This window comes from Setaria italica, chromosome V, assembly GCF_000263155.2.
Source record: "Setaria italica strain Yugu1 chromosome V, Setaria_italica_v2.0, whole genome shotgun sequence".
Classification (NCBI taxonomy): Eukaryota; Viridiplantae; Streptophyta; class Magnoliopsida; order Poales; family Poaceae; genus Setaria; species Setaria italica.
This window is the reverse complement of record NC_028454.1, coordinates 39,222,338-39,242,173: the sequence shown is the minus strand read 5'-3', so window position 1 is coordinate 39,242,173 and position 19,836 is coordinate 39,222,338. Positions and strand designations below refer to the sequence as shown.

General features: G+C 47.5%; 3 protein-coding genes and 1 pseudogene across 4 annotated transcripts; 2 read left to right on the top strand and 2 right to left on the bottom strand.

Moving 5' to 3' along the window:
- The first annotated feature begins 418 nt into the window (after nt 1-418).
- LOC101760732 (protein MICRORCHIDIA 6) lies at nt 419-5,511 on the top strand. The gene is made up of 17 exons (XM_022827181.1): nt 419-762; nt 900-974; nt 1,059-1,093; nt 1,177-1,258; nt 1,489-1,578; nt 1,668-1,743; nt 1,829-1,907; nt 2,016-2,150; nt 2,405-2,503; nt 2,785-2,886; nt 2,956-3,102; nt 3,764-3,856; nt 3,975-4,138; nt 4,260-4,701; nt 4,815-4,891; nt 4,979-5,021; nt 5,141-5,511. The coding sequence occupies exons 1-17, from the start codon at nt 450-452 to the stop codon at nt 5,252-5,254; spliced, it is 2,166 nt and encodes a 721-aa protein (XP_022682916.1). The 5' UTR covers nt 419-449; the 3' UTR covers nt 5,255-5,511.
- A 514-nt stretch (nt 5,512-6,025) lies between these two features.
- Nucleotides 6,026-7,736, top strand: LOC101753696 (annotated as a pseudogene).
- A 1,950-nt stretch (nt 7,737-9,686) lies between these two features.
- Nucleotides 9,687-12,829, bottom strand: LOC101754103 (phosphoglycerate kinase, chloroplastic). Of its 2 annotated transcripts, none has more exons than XM_004970201.2 (6): nt 12,231-12,829; nt 11,249-11,326; nt 10,899-11,162; nt 10,464-10,781; nt 10,194-10,352; nt 9,687-10,114 (listed from the first exon to the last, which is right to left on the bottom strand). In XM_004970201.2, exons 1-6 carry the CDS (start codon nt 12,672-12,674, stop codon nt 9,920-9,922), a joined length of 1,458 nt encoding a protein of 485 aa, XP_004970258.1. In that variant the 5' UTR covers nt 12,675-12,829; the 3' UTR covers nt 9,687-9,919. The 2 variants fall into 2 exon arrangements, with proteins under 2 accessions (XP_004970258.1, XP_004970259.1); XM_004970202.2 differs by having other exon boundaries at nt 10,899-11,159.
- Nucleotides 12,830-16,695: 3,866 nt separating this feature from the next.
- Nucleotides 16,696-19,417, bottom strand: LOC101753282 (metacaspase-5). Its single transcript, XM_004970200.2, has 2 exons — nt 18,890-19,417; nt 16,696-17,837 (listed from the first exon to the last, which is right to left on the bottom strand). The coding sequence occupies exons 1-2, from the start codon at nt 19,239-19,241 to the stop codon at nt 16,918-16,920; spliced, it is 1,272 nt and encodes a 423-aa protein (XP_004970257.1). The 5' UTR covers nt 19,242-19,417; the 3' UTR covers nt 16,696-16,917.
- Nucleotides 19,418-19,836: the final 419 nt, after the last annotated feature.

Sequence of the window (19,836 nt, the reverse complement as noted above, 5' to 3'; positions counted from 1 at the left end):
CTAAGGCGGCGGGGGGAGACAAACAGAACCGCAGTCTATAAACCGCACCATGGCTCGGGCCGCGGTGACCGGGGAAGTTCGTGCAGCATCGCGGGCCCACAAGGGTCCTTCGTGGCAACGCTCGCGCTGACGGACAACCCAAGAAAGGCACGCACACAACCTGTTCGACGAAAGTCTTGAGCGGCGAGACGTATTTCTTTCGTTTCAAATTTCTTCGGTTCTTTTCTCCACTTCCTGCGAATTTTACTTTGACGAAACACTTCTGCAAACGTTTTGATTCAGTTGATTGTATTTTCTAGTTTAAGAATTCATTATCTTTTCCAAAGCATCCTCATGGTGTTCCTGTTGACATTCTCGATACCATCGACCCCCACTAAGGCACTAACCGCTCCCTACGCTTTTGTCATGTCATGAACAGCAACCGCCTCACCGACGTGACGACGGACGCCATGGACGAGCAGCTGGACATCAAGCCCTTCTTGTCCCCGATCACCGCCACCCCCATCCAGCGGGGCCTCCACGGGCCCAGCACCTTTCAGGCGACGGCGTTGCCACCGCAAACGCAGGCGCAAGCCGCGTGCGTGCTCAACCGGGCCGCTTCGGAGTTGTCGGGTGGCATCGGCTATCGGACCAGCGGCGCTGACGAGGCACTCGAGGGCACCTCGGCGCGTCGTCCTTGCCCTGCACCACGGTTAAGCAGGAAGTTCTGGAGTGCCGGCGATTATGACGCGGGCGCCGGGAGCTCTGCGCCGCAGCCTCAGAGTACGTACGGCACAATGCTGAAGTGTTTCGTGCAAAATTTGTTAGTTCTTGGTAGTGTGCCTCTAACACTCTTTTTTGAACGAAATGTGCCTCTAACACTCGATGTCTCGATACTGTCCACTTTGCTCTTGTTGCAGCTGTGCAGAATCGCATGTGCGTCCATCCTGAATTTCTACACTCCAACGCCACTTCGCACAAATGGCCATTTGGAGGTAAGCTTTTGTGTGCAAACTTTTTTCCAGACTACAATGTAACCGTTGCATTGTGTCTTTACACTTTCCTTTGCCTTGTTACAGCCGTGGCGGAGTTGTTGGACAACGCGGTTGATGAGGTAATTAAACAGCTTCATTGTTCAGTGGCACGCTTTGATTATTCAGGGTGGAATACGTGATTGGATTGTATTTTGTCAAACAGATAGAAACTGGTGGTGCTACAAGAATATTGGTGGACAAAGTCATCGACAACCGGAACGGATCACCAGCTTTACTAGTTCAAGGTACCGATTACTATCATATTAATCTTGTTTCCTTCACTTAATCTAACAACATTTTGAACTGACATTTGATCTGGATAATAAGGACCTAAAACACAAACTTGTAAAATCTCCTGATCCTTTTTTATGGAGTTTGCATGAGTTATAATGGAATTGTGTTTGAAAATCTGGGTATGCATACCATGTCTGTAATTTGAAACTAACAGAGTGCATATTTTCTGATTACTATATAGATGATGGTGGAGGCATGGATCCTGATTCCTTGAGGCGTTGCATGAGCTTTGGATTTTCAGAGAAACAATCAGGATCCTCGATTGGACAATGTATTGCCTACTAACTTCGTTTTATAATGCCCTAGTCATCTCCTGAAAAATCCACTGTTTAACATTTTGGTATTTACCACTCTGATCAGATGGAAATGGATTCAAGACTAGCACAATGCGGCTCGGGGCAGATGCTATTGTTTTCAGCCGCTGCACAAAGAGCGGGTACAAACACACTTATATTTTTTTCCTTCTGCGAACTACTTTTCTTTCTCAATTGAAATAATGCCAGGTTATTTGTTGGTTTCAGTGGGCCTACACAGTCCATTGGTCTCCTGTCCTACACTTTCTTGGTGGAAACTGGCCAGACAGATGTTGTAGTTCCTGTGGCATGCTCTCCCTCTGTGTGTGTGTGTGCGCGCGCGCGCGTGTGTGTGGTTAAGACAATGTGTATGCACCACTTTCCTTATTCTGATGATACATTTTTCTCTTTTTAGGTGGATTACAAATGCAATCTATTAAGAGGGCAAACTACACGACTGGAGCGGCATGGTTCAGAGCAGTTTTCCTCAAATTTGGCAGTGTTGCTGAAATGGTCCCCTTTTGCAACAGAAGAAGAGCTGATGCAGAATGTATGCTAAACCTGCCATCCATTTCAAGTCTAGAGATAATATTTGATTTACTCTAAGAAAGCACCACGTTGTTAAGTTGACTAACTCAAACCTTCCAAAACTACAATTTGGAAATATTCCTAGCTATTTAAATACTTGTCACACCCCCACACACAGAAATGAATTTTGGGTGTAACCAGCACAATCCCATCTAGTATCAGTAATACAGAGCCTATCCAAAATGCTAATGGTTGTTTTAATCTGTGGTTGAACAGTTCACAGACATTGGTCCACATGGCACCAAGATTATAGTGTTCAATTTATGGTCCAATGATGACGGTAATTTGGAGCTCGACTTTGACACAAACCCAGAGGTAACCATTAAATATATAACTTGAATGATTTTTCGTGATTGTTATTTTTCTTACTAAAGTAACATTCTTAACTCTGAAGTTGTAATTGCCTTCTCTTGGACAACTGTTACCATTAATCTAATAGTAGCCTTTTAATCTTGCTGTGTCTTGTAGATTCTTTTTGAAAAGAGGATTTTGCTTTTTGTTGCACATTGTCAGAGTGTTTTCTTACAGGTTTTTGGTGTTCCCTACTTCCCTGTTGAACTGGACATCAAAGTTCTTGCTGTTTATTTGTATTTCAGGATATTATGATTAGTGGCGCGCCAAATCCAGAAGAATTTTGTACGGCTGTGAAAAGGGCTAATGAAAATCATTTGGCTAATCGATTGCGCTATTCTCTTAGGGTGAGTGTCATACTGTTTGCAACTCCTGCACAATTGTCGTGAGTTGGTTGCTGACGTATCATCCTGCAGGTCTACGCTTCTGTCTTGTATCTGCATCTACCAGATTACTTCAGGATCATACTTCGTGGGCAAGAAATTAAGCGTCACAGCATTGCTGCTGATATAATATACCCTGAATGCATCAGTTATAAGCCCCAAATTTGCAGTAGACAAGAGGTTTGTCTTCTTTTTTTTTTTAGGGTCAACGGGGGAGATCCCCACCTGAATTTTCCATTAGGGCCTTGACAAGGCCAAAATTCTCATACAACAGTTTGTTCAGCAAGAAAAACTAGGGCGGGGCGGGGGGGGGGGGGGGGGGGGTTTGGAGTTTTACATATAGTAGGCGATTTACATTGAAATAAACAAGGAGCACCATGCGTCGGCTACATACTGTTCTTCCTGCTTGAGGCGCAGACTCCAGAGCCGGGCCTCATCCCTACACTGCGCCCAGAACCTTGGATGACTTGGTTGTACGTGCTGAAAAACTAGATCGTTCCTTTGTTTCCAGAGCAACCAGCAGACGAGAAGCAGGAACCCAGAATAGTGACGAGCGGGGACTGTTGTCGGGCGAGCTACAGTCCAAAGAGCTTTGACAGTTGCGTTACCCGTTTGAAAGCCCAGCGAATTCCAAACATGCAACGCAAACTGACAGTGGAAGATGATGCGATCACAGTTTTCCTCTTGCCCGCAAAGCTCACACGATGAACTGATCAGGATGTTAGCTGCAGTGCTGCAGTGCATTGCTTGCTCGCCTACTCTTACCACAGGAATAGACATGGAGTAGTTTCAATAAGCTTGTACTCATTTCTCCTTTTTGCACTTGCTTTGGTTGATTCAGGCTGAGGTTCTTACAACCATTGGATTCTTAGATGGAGCTCCAACTATTAGCGTGCACGGATTTAATATCTATCATAAGAATCGCCTTATTTTGGTGAGCTTCTGGTCCCTTGCATTCATTCACTTTGTTTGAGGATGCATAAACATAAAAGTAAGGTTCACACAAATCTTTGTCTGACATTTTATTTTCAAAATAAATTTATCTATTGCAGCCGTTTCATCGAGTTCTGAGTTCTGCGAGCAGTAAGGGTAGAGGCGTCGCTGGAGTACTGGAGGCGGACTTCATCAAGCCCACTCATGACAAACAGGACTTTGAAAAGTCGCAGCTGTTTCAGAGGCTGATGAACCGCTTGAAAGACATGACTAACGAGTACTGGTAAGGTCCAGATTCTGTTTCCTTGCATAGTTGCATGATAGCTGTTCCTCCCAAATCTACCACGCACCAAGGTTTTTGCTTCAGCCAATGATCACCATGCAATGTTTCAATTCTTCCTCAGGGATATTTATTGTCACAAGATTGGATACGTGAAAACACCACGTGTGCGTGCAGCTCCCGTTCCTCGTGCTCCTCCAGCAGTGCTGCCAATAGAGAATGGCCCTGCTGAACCATCAGAGGGGAGTGCACCTGCTCCTGTGGTTTCGGTGCCACCCTTGAGGTCCGACAGCACCTACGTGAATGCAGTTCCAATTGCTGTTGCGCCTGCTAGTTTTCGCGCAGCACCTGCTGGAACAGAGGGTGCTGCACCAAGAACTCCTACTGGTTACTCCCCGCCAGTCACGCAGACCACGCAAGTCAACCAAACGACCTCATCTTCCACCGCTCCTGGCACTGATTTGGGTGCGACAAGAAAGAGGAAGAATGACGATGAAGCTCCGACGGCTTCGTTTAAAAAGCAGGACACGCATGATTTGGCTGGCAGCAGCTCCGCTAATGATCAGGTCAGTAAAGGATCTTGCTGTTCATCCATGCTACCCTGTTTATGCACTCTTTTCACCTCAATCAACTATGAAATGTACATTGTATTGAAAACTATTGCTTCTGGATGGCACAGGTATGCCAATACATGGGAGAGCGAGAGCTCAAGGAAATTTCCTTCTTGAAGCTGGAGAATCGGATGCTCCGTGAAGAGTGAGTCCGGCAGCAATCCTGCTTCCATTTCATCATACAGTGATTTTGGGCAAAGCATGTAACAGCATTATTTTGCATTATTTGTAGGTGCTCGCATTTTGAGATGGCAGAGAAGGAGCTGCTGGCCAAGGTAATCTCTCTTCCCACCCTGTGTAGTTGTCATGATCATCAACACAGAACTGTATGCCCGACTCGATTACACCGTGCTGATGAGCCTGACGAACCCTTTGATCTGCTTGTGCTCCACAGGAACAGAATCTGCGGCTCGAGATTGAGAAGGCCCAGGAGCAATACAAGATCCTGCTGAACGAGTACGTTTCGGTTGAAGCGGCTCCGACACCGAAACGAAAACGAGTACCGTAGGCATGTTTGTTTCTCTGGAGTCACCCCGTCGCGATTTTGTCGTGCTGGCTCCTTGCTCTCTTCGACGCTGCGCACGAGGCGGTGGTGCTTTCGGACGGCCGGTGTTAGGGGGCACAGTCGAACGGTGTGTGCCCGTGAGCAAACGAAGCTCAGAAAGCACGTCCTGGTGTTTCTTCTCCGTGGTTGCATGTGTCGAGGAACTTGAGCTTTGTATGTGATTTGTAATTTTGTACAGACTAAGGGTGCGTTTGGTAAAGTTCTCAAAGCTGATTCTCAATTGAATTGAATCTAGTAGGATTTCTGCCAAATATTTTTTTTGAAAGAAGTGATTCTCTAAAATGAGTTAAGAGGCTGTGAGCTAAAAAAAATAGCTAAGAGGCTGTAATCTGAAAAAATTTGTGGGGTGATTCTCCATCCTAATTTTAAAAATTTATATTAAAAAATGGAAGAGAACCACTCTCAACCGTAGAATAACTTCTATTGTAGAATTAGTTTCCTACATAATCGGATGGAGCTAGATCCATCCGATTTCTCGATGGTTGTGTCTTGTGTGTAGACGGTTTCTCGATGGGATTGAGAAGTGCTGAACTGCTGATGCTTTTGGGAAATTGAAAAACTAGAATGTAAAATGAAAAAATTCTCACCCTGCCGCCGCATTTCCCTTCCCAGATTTGGTTGCTGTGGAGATGGTTGTGGTAGCCCACGAAGTGCTCGTGGACCGTGGTTTACTCCTTCAGATACTTCGTGATGAAGTCACACCCCCGCCCCGCGGCCTCTTGAAGCCGCATAGCGACGCCGACGACGATCCGCGTGACGCACGCGCTCCCGGCCCGATCCGAGCACCGCACCGCGCCGCCCCGCCCCGCCCGCCCGCCGGCTGGACACACTCGACACGCGGTCTGCTACGGCCATTCCACGGCGGATCCCCAACCAAATCCTCCAACCCCTTTCCCCAATTCCATTTCCACCGGCCGTGCTTTCCTCCACCGCCAGCGGCGGCACACCACCGCACACCGTCTCTCGCGCCTGAGAAACCGCCCAAACTCCGCCAAATTCCCCCAAACCCAGCCGTCGGCCGGACCCCGCAAAGCATACATCCCCCGACCAAAGAGATCTCCCGACCAAATAAGCCGGGGCCGGCCGACGCTAGCCGCGGCTGCCGGAGCGATGGAGCTGGCGTCGGGCGATCTGGCGGCGCTGGGGGCGGCGGAGCTGGTCCGCGTCTCGGCGTCGATCCCGCGCGCGGCGCCGCGCACCTTTGCGCTCCTCACCGCCTGCCTCGTCTTCCCGCTCTCCTTCGCCGTGCTGGCGCACTCCCTCTTCACCCACCCCGTCCTCCTCCGCATCCAGCGCGCCAGCTCCGGCGCCGACCCCGCGCAGTGGCTCCGCCTCTTCGCCTACCAGTTCCTCTACCTCATCGTCCTCTTCACCTTCTCCCTCCTCTCCACCGCCGCCGCCGTCTTCACCGTCGCTTCGCTCTACGCCGCCAAGCCGGCCTCCATCTCCGCCTCGCTCGCCGCGCTGCCCCCCATCCTGCCCCGCCTCCTCCGCACCTTCCTCTGGGTCTCCCTCCTCATGCTCGCCTACCACCTCGTCTTCGCCCTCGCCGTCCTCCTCCTCATCGTCGTCTTCCTCCCCGGCGGCGCGTCCGAGTCCGCCCCGCCATCACTCTCCTTCGTCCTCTTCCTCCTCCTCGTCGTCTTCGTCTTCCTCGGGATCCACGTCTACATCTCCGCGCTCTGGCACCTCGCCAGCGTCGTCTCCGTGCTCGAGCCGCTCTGCGGGCTCGCCGCCATGGCCAAGAGCAAGCAGCTGCTCCAGGGCCGCGCCGGCACCGCTGCCACGCTCGTTCGTCTCCTACTTCGCGGTCTGCGGCGTCACCTCGTTGCTCTTCCGTGCCGCAGTCGTCAAGGCCCGCGGCGAGGACGGGAGCTTCGGCCTGGCCTTGCCCGGGCGCCTGCTCGTCGGCGCCCTGCTCGTGTGCGTCCTTGCCTGCGTCAATTTGCTGGGATTGCTCGTGCAGAGCGTCTTCTACTACGCCTGCAAGGCATTCCACAACCAGCAGATTGACAGGAGCGCGTTGTACGAGCACCTTGGAGGGTACCTTGGGGAGTACGTCCCGCTCAAGAGCAACATCCAGATGGAGAACCTTGAAATTGGAGCTTAGGGGAAGGGTAAGCTGCTCACCTCTTTGCTTCCTACTTCAGTGTATGGTGAATCTTGCTCTAAACAAGAGTGGTTTACTAGCAGCTACTTAGTTCACCTCTTGCTCGTTCAGTGTACTAGTTTGTAATCTGTAAGTGATAGTGTGCAGTATGGAACTACTCTATGGAATGGAACAGAGATGTATGAACTGAGTAATCTTTGTCTGGCAAAACCGTGCTTGCCTGCTAGTCATGCTGTTCTTATTGATGTTGACTGTGATTCTTGGTTTCAAGGTTGATGAAGAGCTGATGATAGCGGTGTATAGTTTGAGCTTTTCTTTGCTAATGTGACACGCTGCTAATGTCTGCCGGAGCTCTTGATTTACTTGGTGGAATATCTTTCTTTCCGGTGCCCAGTAACAATTAATAAGAAATTGTGTTGAATCTATGCTGATTATATTGATAATGTAGACAAACTGTTCATCATGATCATGGATTTTCTTTCAGGCTTTCTATAACTGTTGTGTTTGGAATATGTTTTGAAACATTCATGTGATATCTATGTTCTATTGGTTCTTATTCTGTATATTAAATTATTAATACCTGCGATCATGTTTTGCTTATACTTCATTTGACTAATACCCAGCATCATGATTTCCATTGCTACACCAGAAAGCAAAAAACCTTGCTGAAATTAAGAACTTAGCTCACGAAAGAAGTTCAGAGATGCTAGGTATCTTTGTTGATTACTTGGTCGAATTGGTATACTGGTCCCCTTTTGTGCAGGATTTGTTTGCCCGCAATTTCCAACCTTTCTGACATTACAAACTTAGGGCTTTCTTGTCGGTAAGCTGTATCTGGTGAATGGTGTTGTGATGAGACAAAACCATACAGCCATACACATGGAGCTTTAACAGATCACTCTTTCTGTGAAGCAATATGAGTGGTTGCTGACCAAACAGGTATTCCTTTCTCCGATCACATCCTTCAGGAAAGAGACACCCAGTAGTTGCAATAATGATGCTTAATTTGTTGCAACTCGCAACTGCTTCGTTGCCCCTTATTGACTTAAAAGAAAGGAAAAACAAAACACAATCCATTGGGAAGGCAGCCCATCATGAAAAAAGGTATATCTCAGCTGTCTTTTTTTAGAACCAGGGTTCTAGCCTGGTTAGTGGTTAGCTCCTGAGAACTGTGGAATCTACCACCGTGCTATGAATGTGATGTCCTGTTTTCTGCAGAGTTCAGATTTCGGCATTCAGAGTTCATTCATAGTGGGAACATATTGCGTTTCCGTTGTGCTGCTTTTGCCCCAGCCCAAGTGTATTGTTGAACTTTCTATGGGTCATATGTTTGGCTGCTATAATTTGTTGATGCCGTGTCAGAATGCATTATTCATATGACGTGGCCTGAAATACTATCTTGTTTTACTCACTGAAGTAAAATGGCCATGTAGCTGTCTTGCACTTGCAGGTTCTTGCCATCGGACTTCTCTGCTAAAACAAGTGTATTCCTTTCTTTTCTTCTGCGTACGCTGAATTGCTGATGAAGCGCTATTCGCTTGTTTCTGATTGACCAGTTGATGGTCTTTTGGTTGTTACTACCTCCATGTCTGTCATCCCTCTTGAAAGATACCAGATGTTGTATTTGTGGAGAATGTGCTCATGTTTCAATTTCACAGTTGGGCTGTTTTCAGATAACGTTAATTGAATTTTGTGGTTAGATTTCGCTTGTTTCTGATTGACCAGTTGATGGTCTTTTGGTTGTTACTACCTCCATGTCTGTCATCCCTCTTGCAAGATACCAGATGATGTATTTGTGGAGAATGTGCTCATGTTTCAATTTCACAGTTGGGCTGTTGTCGGATAACGTTAATTGAATTTTGTGGTTAGATTCTCAGGTTGCACGTTTAAAAACGGCTAATTTCAATCATTCTTGTAAAAACATGGCTTCACTGACGTGGATCAGAAAAAGCAAAATTAGGCACAACTAGAAGAGTACGGTAAACTTTCTCAAAGAATAGACAGAAATGTTGTTTTCGTATTTAAGTACTCCCTCCGATCCAAATTGTAGGTCGCATAATAATATCTATAAATTTAGAAAAGTCAAAATGACCTATAATTTAGAATGGAGGGAGTACCTTGTTCCAAATTGTAGGTCGCATAATAATATCTATGAACTAGAAAAGTCAAAACGACCTATAATTTGGAATGGAGGAAGTATCTTGCAACGACATGATGTCAGTAAACACAGAAGTATTAGCAGATTGTTCGAGCAATTCGAGAAACTCTGACAAACATCACACTCTTTAGATCTCAAACCAATCTACAGAAACTGAAAGAAATCGTAAAATGTTATCAACGTTTCATTGTAGAGTGGCAGCGCAGTATTAGCAGATTGTTCGAGCAATTCGAGAAACTCTGACAAACATCACACTCTTTAGATCTCAAACCAATCTACAGAAACTGAAAGAAATCGTAAAATGTTATCAACGTTTCATTGTAGAGTGGCAGCGCAGGAACTAAGCTTCGTCCAGCGCAACTACTCCTGGGAGTTCCCTCCCTTCCAGCAACTCCAAACTCGCACCACCCCCAGTTGAAATGTGGCTCATAACATCAGCAACTCCTACTTTCTCTACAGCTGCAACGGAGTCACCACCTCCAATTATTGTTGTGACACCCTTGCCACTAAGCTCAGCTAACTTCTTTGCAATTGCCTACAGAAGAGTGTTCAAGGTGAAGTTTTCCTACACACAATTTCCTCAGAAATCAGCATAGCAGAAAGGGTGCAATTACCTCGGTTCCAACTGCAAACTTCTTGAATTCGAAAACTCCCATGGGTCCATTCCAAATGACTGTCTGAGTAGTTTCCAGGGCAGAACTGAATGCCGAAATCGAATCTGGACCTATATCTAGACCCATCCATCCATCAGGAATTGCAGATGCTGGAACAACCTGAACAGATGCTCATGGTCAAGCCACCACTATATTCATAACGAAAGCAGGTGGTTTACCCTAAAGCTTCAGGCATGTCTTGATAATTATGAGAAATTAAATGTAACAAACCTGACTTCTAGCATCAGGAGCAAACTTATCGGCGACGACCACATCAGTTGGCAACATAAGGGAGACACCCTTCTCCTTAGCTTTTGAAAGGAGAGAGGTCGCAAGCTCGAGCTTGTCAGCTTCAACCAAGGAAGAGCCTACTGAGAATCCCTGTGCCTTGTAAAACGTGAAGATCATACCACCACCCAGAAGAAGGATGTCACATTTCGCCAATAGTGATTCTATAACTCCGATCTTAGACGATACTTTGGAGCCACCAACAATGGCAGCAAATGGTGGTTTAGGATTTGAAACAGCGCCTACAAGGTAATCAAGCTCCTGTGATTTCAATTTTTTTATAGAAATCAGGAAATCGAAGAGATCAACTTGTTCATGTAAGAGAAATACTAGTAACATCTCTGGATTCACATGTTGACACAAAAGTAAAAGACAAACCTTCTGCAAAAGAAACCCTGCAACTGAGGGCTTCAAGAACTTGGTAACTCCCTCAGTTGACGCATGTGCTCTGTGAGCAGTTCCAAAGGCATCGTTTACATAAAGATCTGCTAGGGAGGCAAGCTTCTTCGCAAACTCTGGGTCGTTCTTCTCTTCCTCCTTGTAGAATCTAACATTTTCAAGGAGTAAAATGCTACCGTTTGGTAGTTCAGACACCAATTTCTCAACTTCTGGACCAATAACATCATCTGCCTTTTGCACCTTCTTGTTCATGTGCACATGATATACTCATCAGCATAAATAAAGCAGTAGACAAGCATTAATTTCAACACTGTAAAAGCAAAATGTACCTGTATACCTAGAAGTTCAGACAACCTTGGTACAAGGGGTGCTAAGCTAAACTTGGCAGTAACACCCTTAGGACGACCCTGCACATCCACAGTGGGGGGAACAAAGTACAAGAAAATGAGATAAATTTTGTTGGCAAGTAGCCATAAGGGGCTCCTCATCAAACTTGCATTATGATAAATGTTGTCAAAAAGAAGTTTCACCAGCAGGAAATACAAAGTGTAAATTGTTCAGAACTTCTAGTTCCAGGACAAAAAGTGCTGTCCCTACATAATGAACTTGTATATCCACGTCACTCGAAATATTACGTCAGATCCAAGACATGTAAACCTGGACGTTAACTTCTCCTGATGCAGAGTTAAGTACATCTACATGGTAATTCAATTGTGCAGGTCCAATTATCTCAGAAGATACAGAGGATTACAAAACAATGCTGTGGAATATGTTACGAGCAAATTAAAATTTTTAAATTGATGCACATATTATCTTAAAACACTGAAGAACATGTACTCAGTATAATTGAAGCACCTACTCATACAGGTCCCAGTGTGCCGTTAGTAACTCTGAATCCAGATTCCAGAGCTTGAATCTGTATCAGTCCTATGAATTAGTATATTCACATCACTTGAGAAGTTATGCCAGTGTAAACTTGAAAGTTGGCTTCGCCTGCGGTCCTGATGCAGGGTTTACTACATCTACATGGTCATTCAATTGTGCGTCCCAGACGTAATGAGGAATTTTCGAATGTCACGAAATATGTCTACAAACAAATCCATAACATTAAAGTGATGCCCCTATCTGAAAACACTGAAGAATATTTATACAAGCACTCATACAGATGCATATGTGCTGTTACTAAATCTGACTGAATCCACAGTTGAAATCTGCATCAACCTCCACGAGTTTATTAAACCAATTTGAGTTTTCTGTTTACTCATTTGGGAGAGTGTGTGCGTGGACAACATCATATTGTTCGAGGCTTACCAGATGACTGCAGAGGATGACCTTGGCGCCATTGGTAACGAGGTGCTTGATTGTGGGGATGGCGGCGCGGACGCGAGTGTCGTCGGTGATGTTCTGCCTGTCGTCGAGGGGCACGTTGAGGTCGGCGCGCACGAGCACGCGCTTCCCCTCGAGGTCCGCGGCGGCGAGGTCGCCCACGCTCTTCTTAGCCATCGTCGCCGCGGCGCGCGCCTCGCGCCCCGCCGACGACTCCGAGCGGCAGCGCGGCGGGACGTGGATCGGCAGACGCCGGTCGGCGCCGTCGCCGAGGGAAAAGGAGCCCAGCGACCGCGCCGGCGGGCACGCGGCAGCCAGGCCCGCTCGGCGGAACTTCACGGTGGCGGTGGCGGCCGAGGCCAGGGCCCGGCGGACGGCCGGGCGAGCCAGGGAGAAAGAGGCCGGCGCCGCCGCCGACGCCATTGGCATGGAGTGGGACGGGGTTGTGCTAGAGGGCGGGGTTTGCGGAGGCAGGGCAAGGCCGTGGCGGGATCTTCGCCGATCGCCGCCGCGTGAATGTTCACGAATGCCGAAGGAGGCAGGCAGGCAAAGGATCGAGGGGAAAGGCCAGTGGGAGGCTGGTCTGCGAAGTTTAGAATAAACGGAAATTTTATTCCTTGACACGACGAAAGTTGTCTAGAAATGAAAATTCGAGTGCTAATGGGCCATGTGAATAGCTGCGCTGGCCTGCCAGCCCACCACGTAAATGAACGCTGATAATTAATTGCGGGAAAAATCGGCCCAGGTAGCTTCGTCCCCCTACCGCGCCGAAGGTTGAATCCGAGTCGGTGCACTACGCCGTGTCACGTACGATCGGAGGCGGTCTCACGGAGCAACAAATCATCGTGTCCATCAAAAAGTTCTTAACGTGATTCACTGGCGTTTGTTTGCATCTCCATCCCACCCGCAACGACGGACTAGAGATCGAGCGAGCCCCGGCTCCTCCCCGCAGCTCTCTTCTGCCGGCATCTGCACGCACCGGCGGCATGGCGGCGGATCACCCTCTGCGACGGTGGAAGCCCTTCCTCGCGGCGTTCGGCGTGATCGACGACGCGATCGAGGCCTCCAGCAGGCTCGACATCTCCCGCGACGAGTTCCGGCGCGCGAGGTGCGCCATCGTGGAGAGGCTCTGCGACACGCCGGACAAGGACGAGAGCGACGAGCTGTGCCGGGGCCTCGACCGCGCGATGGTCCAGTCGCTGCTGACGCTGCAGGTGGTCCCCGTCGCGCCGTCGACGCTGGCGAAGACGGAGCTCGTCCCGGCCGTCCGCGCCCTGAGGAAGCACGAGTGCGAGCGCGTCCGTGCCCTCGCGCGCGACATCGTCCGCGGGTGGAGAGCCGCGGCCGAGGGCGACCTCGTGAAGGTCAGAGCGGCCGCGGACAAGCTAGCCCAAATTGTACTTCCGGCGGAGAGGACCCTGCCTCCGCCTCGGGCTGCCGGGGGCGAGCAAGAAGCCGCCGGAGATGGTGAGGCAGAGAGAGCGTCCCGTCATGAGAGAGCGGAGCAGGGTGAGGTACGTGAGCTCGGTCACGGTGAGGCGTTGCTCTAGAGCGCCCTAGCTTAAGAGATCGGTCGCGGTTTGTCGACGGTGCAATCAAATACAGCCCCGGCATCTATGTTCGTGTATGGCTAAACCACGGTGTAGTTTTGTGTGTTCACTAAAGCCAGCAAGCACCATGATTTTCACCCGTGCCATGTATTGTTCAATATGTGACTACGCGCTTTTCTTGTTTCATGAAATAAGGTGGATGATTAACAGCAACTCAGCGAGCATTAGCCCTTGATACCATTGCATTCATGGTTGGATCAGGAGATGAGAAATCCAAAATGTCAAAAGACCGAGCGTCGGGGCTTCGTATACATGTTCTATAAGATGGTTAAGCTTAAGCTATGTATCTTTCAGAACTAGATTCATCTAGTTTAATCATTGCAACCACATCAATCTCATACCGCGGGCGTCATTTGATATTTTCCAACATTGATTCAACAATCTTCGAATTTCGTGTCAACGTTTCAGATAAATTAATTGAACATATCACAAGGATCAGGTACTCCCTTCACATAGTACCTCACAAGGATGCCCTTGCCTAATGCATGTTTCAACACTTTGTTACAACTTATTCAACAGTGAATGAATCCTGACTTAATATTTCGCATAAGCTAATTCAACATTTTACAGAAGTCGGATATGGATGGATCAGGTATGTATTTCCTCCTTCCTCACTGTGCGTCTCCAAAGGTATCGGCCCATGTACCACACTTCTCTTCAACAACGCGTGCGGACTAAAACAAAGGTGAGCTTAATGGCCGTGATTTACACTTCTCTAGGGATGACGATCAAATTATTTAAAACATACTAACAGGTATAATTGACATACATTTTACTCACTCACCCATATGCGCAGTGTTTATTTTGGTAACTTGGTAATGCTACCATGCAAGCACAAGTACGTTTGTAGCATAGGATTAATAAGTCACCAAAACAACCACTATCTTGATGCGCTAATTTTACTCACTCATATGCATAGTGGCTGTTTTAGCAACTTACCTTGATGCATTTTAGTCACCCGCATGCATAGTGGTTGTTTTGGTGACTTACTAATGGTATGCGGCAAACCCCGACTCATTTCTTGATCCAACCATAACTGGAATGATATCCAAATATATATGTGCTCAAGATACGCAGGAAGTTTCGCAACCAATCATCAGTCATCAATGCATATACTACTCCTATACATGGACAGCCGAGCGTACGCGTACCAGCTCATTCGTGGTTAAATGCTGCTAAATGAGTAGGATCTTAGCGCGTCACTAGGATCTGTCTTTTACCGTGACCGTAGAATAAGTAACCGTGGAAGGCGCAGGGTTGGCACAACGACGACGGCACTCCCTGCAGATCGAGGCTATGGCGAACGACAGCCTCCGCGTCTTCCTGGTTCTCCTCCTCTCGCAGGTCTGCCTGCTCGTGGCGATGGCGGCGTCGGCGGTGCAGGGCAGGTCGGGGCCGCGGCCTTTGATGATGGAGTCGACGCCCGAGTGCTGCCTCTACCACCCCGACTGCTGCCAGGTGCAGGCCAACGCCGTCGCGGCGGCGCCACACCCTGGCCCGTAGTTTGCCGTCTCCTCCCGGTGATCTAGCGTGATCAGTACGTAGGTTGACGGAGAATGTCGTTTCCATGTACTTCACTGATGGTGTTGCTAGCTCCGTCACTGTACTGTTCGCTTGCCTAATAAAATGGGAGGGATGAGTTTGATTTCAGGTCAGGTTATGTGCTTGTGTTCAGCAGCTCCTTATGTGTTTTTCCCTCTTCTATAGCAATACACGCCAGGCAGTGCAAGCACTGTCGGCCGCTTTAAAAAACAATTAGGGGCTTAGGGCCAGAGAATAGAATGGTTTGAATTCTAGCGAGAACGGCATCGCGGGGATTCGAACCTGTGCTGCCTACTTCAGAGGCTAGTCCAAAATGAATACCGAGTTCAGTAATCCCATGACCAAACGAGATACACTGTGGTTCAGTGGTTCTGAAGATTTTGTGTAGAAAGAGAGGTTGGGACGTGCAGTGGATTCTATGTTTGCAGGTTGCAGTACTGAATATTTTGCTAATCATGATATGCTACTCTGTTATTCTGTTGGAATACATCACCATTTCCCTTTCCTTTTCCTCCGAGGTTGCAAACCCATTATTCTAGCCGACTGTGATGAACGTGGTTCGGCTGCTCAAAGTGCAAAGTTGTATGTTCTGTTGCTGTAGGTAGTTCTCGTTTTGTTTTCTTTCTTGTTTGGCTATCTTTTTATATTTTTTCTTTCTATATCAATAAAACATGCACGGTCTTACACCATTCATCCAAGGAAAAAATTCCATCATGATCTCCAAAATTGAAATCTGTGATTTGGACAACTCTTTCACTAAGAACTACTTCCTCCGTCCCAAAGTGCAGGTCATTTTAGCCTTCATAGGTTCATAGCTTTTGCTCTTCATGTAGATATACACAATGTCTAAATACATAGTAAAAACTATGAATATAGAATTGCTAAAACGACCTACAATTTTGAACAGAGGGAGTACAAGTTTACAACCACAATCCACATTGCATGGTCTCCAATTTTGCAATTTTGATGCCAACGAACAACTCTGTTCATTCATCTCTGTAAACAGGATTTACTACATATACTGGAGAAGACTAATCACGGCAAAATCGGTGGTTAACGTGTTATACAGGAAAAAGTAAACATAACTAAAGTTGGCATTGGCAAGCGAACGAGAATCAGCATCATGTATATGCAGCCATATATTTTGACACAACAAAAGCATAGGGCCTGAGACATAGTAATTGGAACTTGTAAGTAGCCTATGTAAACAGAAGCTGGAACACAACTTAAAATAGACAAGCACACTTGAACCACCATCAGAATTGATGTGAACTAATTTTACTGGGATAACAGGAACATAGATAAACCGATACATATTATTGAAGCTTACAGTTTGATGCATTCACGGTACAAGTATACATATTATTCGTATATAGAACCTTTCTCATAGTTATTTCAGTATAGACACAGTCCAACATTCAATCATATCCTCAAGCAATATTAACAACAAGGGAAACATGGAAAGCTTCAACCTCTCGTGCACAGCTCAACGAAAAAGGAGGGGGAAAAAAAAACATGTCTCAGCATATGAAAGCCACATGAACATGCTCATCACTGCAGTAAAGCCCAGGCTGCTGAGTGTACCCTTGCTTAGACAGCACCTCACGTGCTTTCATCACTAGATCCTTGTTTGTGACCTCCCCGTGCTTGTCTGCAAGAATGGTCTGTATAGCATTGCTGAGAGCACCAAATGAGACACCCTGCGCTGTGGTTGCATCGGCAGATGTTTGGTTGGTTTGACACCCACTGATCAGAATGCCATTGTTGGGTGCCCAGGCCTTAGTCCCAGCATACACCTCATCAACACTGTGAACCTCTTGCTCTAACGCTGGCTTGAAAGCTTCCTCCTCATTGCCTTCAAGCTTAGCCTTCAGGAACTCCTGAGCAAGGGCACCGACCATGCCCATGACACCACCACCACCATGCTCACCTGACTGGCCCTGATGGAACTTTCCGAGCATGACTTTCATGAACTTCTTGATCTTTGGGCTTGCATCGTCGCCAAAGATGTTGAACAGTGTCATCCTGATTGAACCTACATCGATGTCTTCCTTTCCAGTTTGTTCCTTCAGCATTTCTATCAGTGTCGAGAGTGGTAGGGAGCGGTTTTTTATACGACCATCACCACTTGACTGTCCATAAGCCTCATCCTGATCGTCACCTCCATGGTGGCTGTGGCTATGGCGGCTATGAGGGATGCGGATTCCCTCAGATTCAAACGCATCACGAACAGTTTCCTTGAGAAATGACCGGAAGCTGCTACCAGAACCAGAATCAGGTCGCTCTTCAGGTTCGCGGGACTGGGTCTTATTCTGCCTGGTACTATTACCTATCTGCTCCTTAGCACTGTCCAATAGACCACCACTGTGGCATGAGTCAGAGACGATGGTAAATAGGCAGCCATCAGGAACCTTCTGCACAAGCTCCCTAAAATCCTGATCTGCAGAACACATGACGTTATAAACTTGATAAGTGCCAGCCTTTGTTTGCACTGATCATCACAAGAGAATACTATTTTCCAAATGATATGAAAAATTAAGATTGAAAAGATGTTTCAGGGATGAGAGTGAAATTAACGAAGTAATAAAATCTGTAAGCCATCCTAGAAAATTGGCAGGGGGGAATTATCTAAACTGCACATAGCCTATTGGCTACAAGAAAAAAGGAAGATAATGATAATAGATATAACCCATGCTAAAAAACAGGCTACCTAAAATCTGGCGGGAGCATTTAGTCATCCTTAAGTAAAACATCTGGTATTGGTGTGTTCACTTAGACTTGCATAGAACTAATTAATTTACCTGAATCAAGTTTTTCAGTACTTATATTTTATCCTACCATAAATATCCAAGTAATTAGCACCTTCTTTCACGACATAAATTCATTTGAACAACAGAAACAGGCAGACAGCTTTTTCTCAATTGAAACAAAGTTTCCAGATAAAGAGTTGATTAAAAGTTGCCATTGACACCCAATTGCCACCTCATATAGCGGATCCGTGCACCACAAATATGTGCATGGTACAACAGCATAAAAGTGGTATATAATATAATGCAGCTAAGTTCCTGCAGTAACAGTTTCAGCTGTTCAAATGAGCCCCGGATTATTTAGCCTAAGATTTTAGTTTAGAACTACCGATTCAATCAGATCATTCTAATAGGCAGACATTATCAAAATCAGATGCGATTAGACTTGATGCAGGGCAAAGAGACCAAAGGAAGTCTAACAAATCTTAACCATAGCTTTCAAATCACAAAGTAGCGATGCCATTATCGAAATTTTAGACTGCTCACAATCCAATCCTAGAACAGATCCACATCAGATAGGCGTTGACCAATCTGTTCCACTATTGAATTCACATCTCAGGGCACCAGGTTAATTGCTAATCCTACCACTTGAGCACTTCACCATTTCCTGATCACTTCACTAGAAAAAAAGAGGGAAAATGAAGACACAGGGGAAGAAGAAGGTTAATCGATCCCCCGATCGCACCTGTGATGAGGTTCATGTCGGAGGGCACGATGCACTCGTCGTAGCCGGTGTCGTCGTGCTGCCCGGTCTCGGCGGGCAGCCGCGTTCCGTGGCCGCTGTAGTGGAAGAAGAGGAAGTCCCCGGGTCGCGCGTCCCCGACGAGGCGGGCGAGGGCGCGGCGGATGTTGGCCCCCGTGGGCTGCGGCCCCGAGCGGTCCTTGTCGGAGAGCACCCGGATGTCGTCCTCATCGAAGCCGAAGCGGTCGACGAGGCAGCGGTGCATGCGGTCGACGTCGTTGTGGCAGCCCTTGAGCTCCGCCTTGGTGCCCGGGTAGTTGATGCCCACCAGGAGCGCGCGCTTGCGGCCGCCCATCGCCGCCGTTCGAGCCGGCTCGGATCTGTCGCGGGCGCCGGTGGGGGGCTGGCCGGAGCTGAGGAGCAGCGGGGCGCGAGATTCGTCGGGCGGTGATCGGGGAAATGGCCTAGCCTTTCTGGTGGAGTGCTGGTAGGTCGCGTCTGCGTCGATTGGCCTGTTGCGCTTCTGATCTGACTCGTGAAGGCTCGGGATTGGTGCGGGGTGTGGGGCACCGTGCCCGGGTGGTAATATTTCGGTCTGATGAGTGATTAGTGATTGAGCGGATTATTTGAGGTTTTTACGGGTTGAGTACGAAGGTGTTGTGGTTTGCATTGTGTGACGGTGTTTGTGTAAAACATATCTTGTCTATTGTGTCTCTTGGTGTGTGATGTGCAGGTGTAGGATGCAATATGGCGGTTGACGGCATGAGGTGAAGGTCAAGCGAAAGGTTAATGTTAATGTACTAGAGCTATGAAGGGTGGACACAAGTAGCCTTGGATCGAGGAACCCAGGAGTTCGGGCGGAGTCATGGCGATCTACATGATGCACGGAAGAGCAAGAGTACACTGGGATGGAGACGGCGTCGGTTAAGTCAAGCGAGACGGAAGCAAGT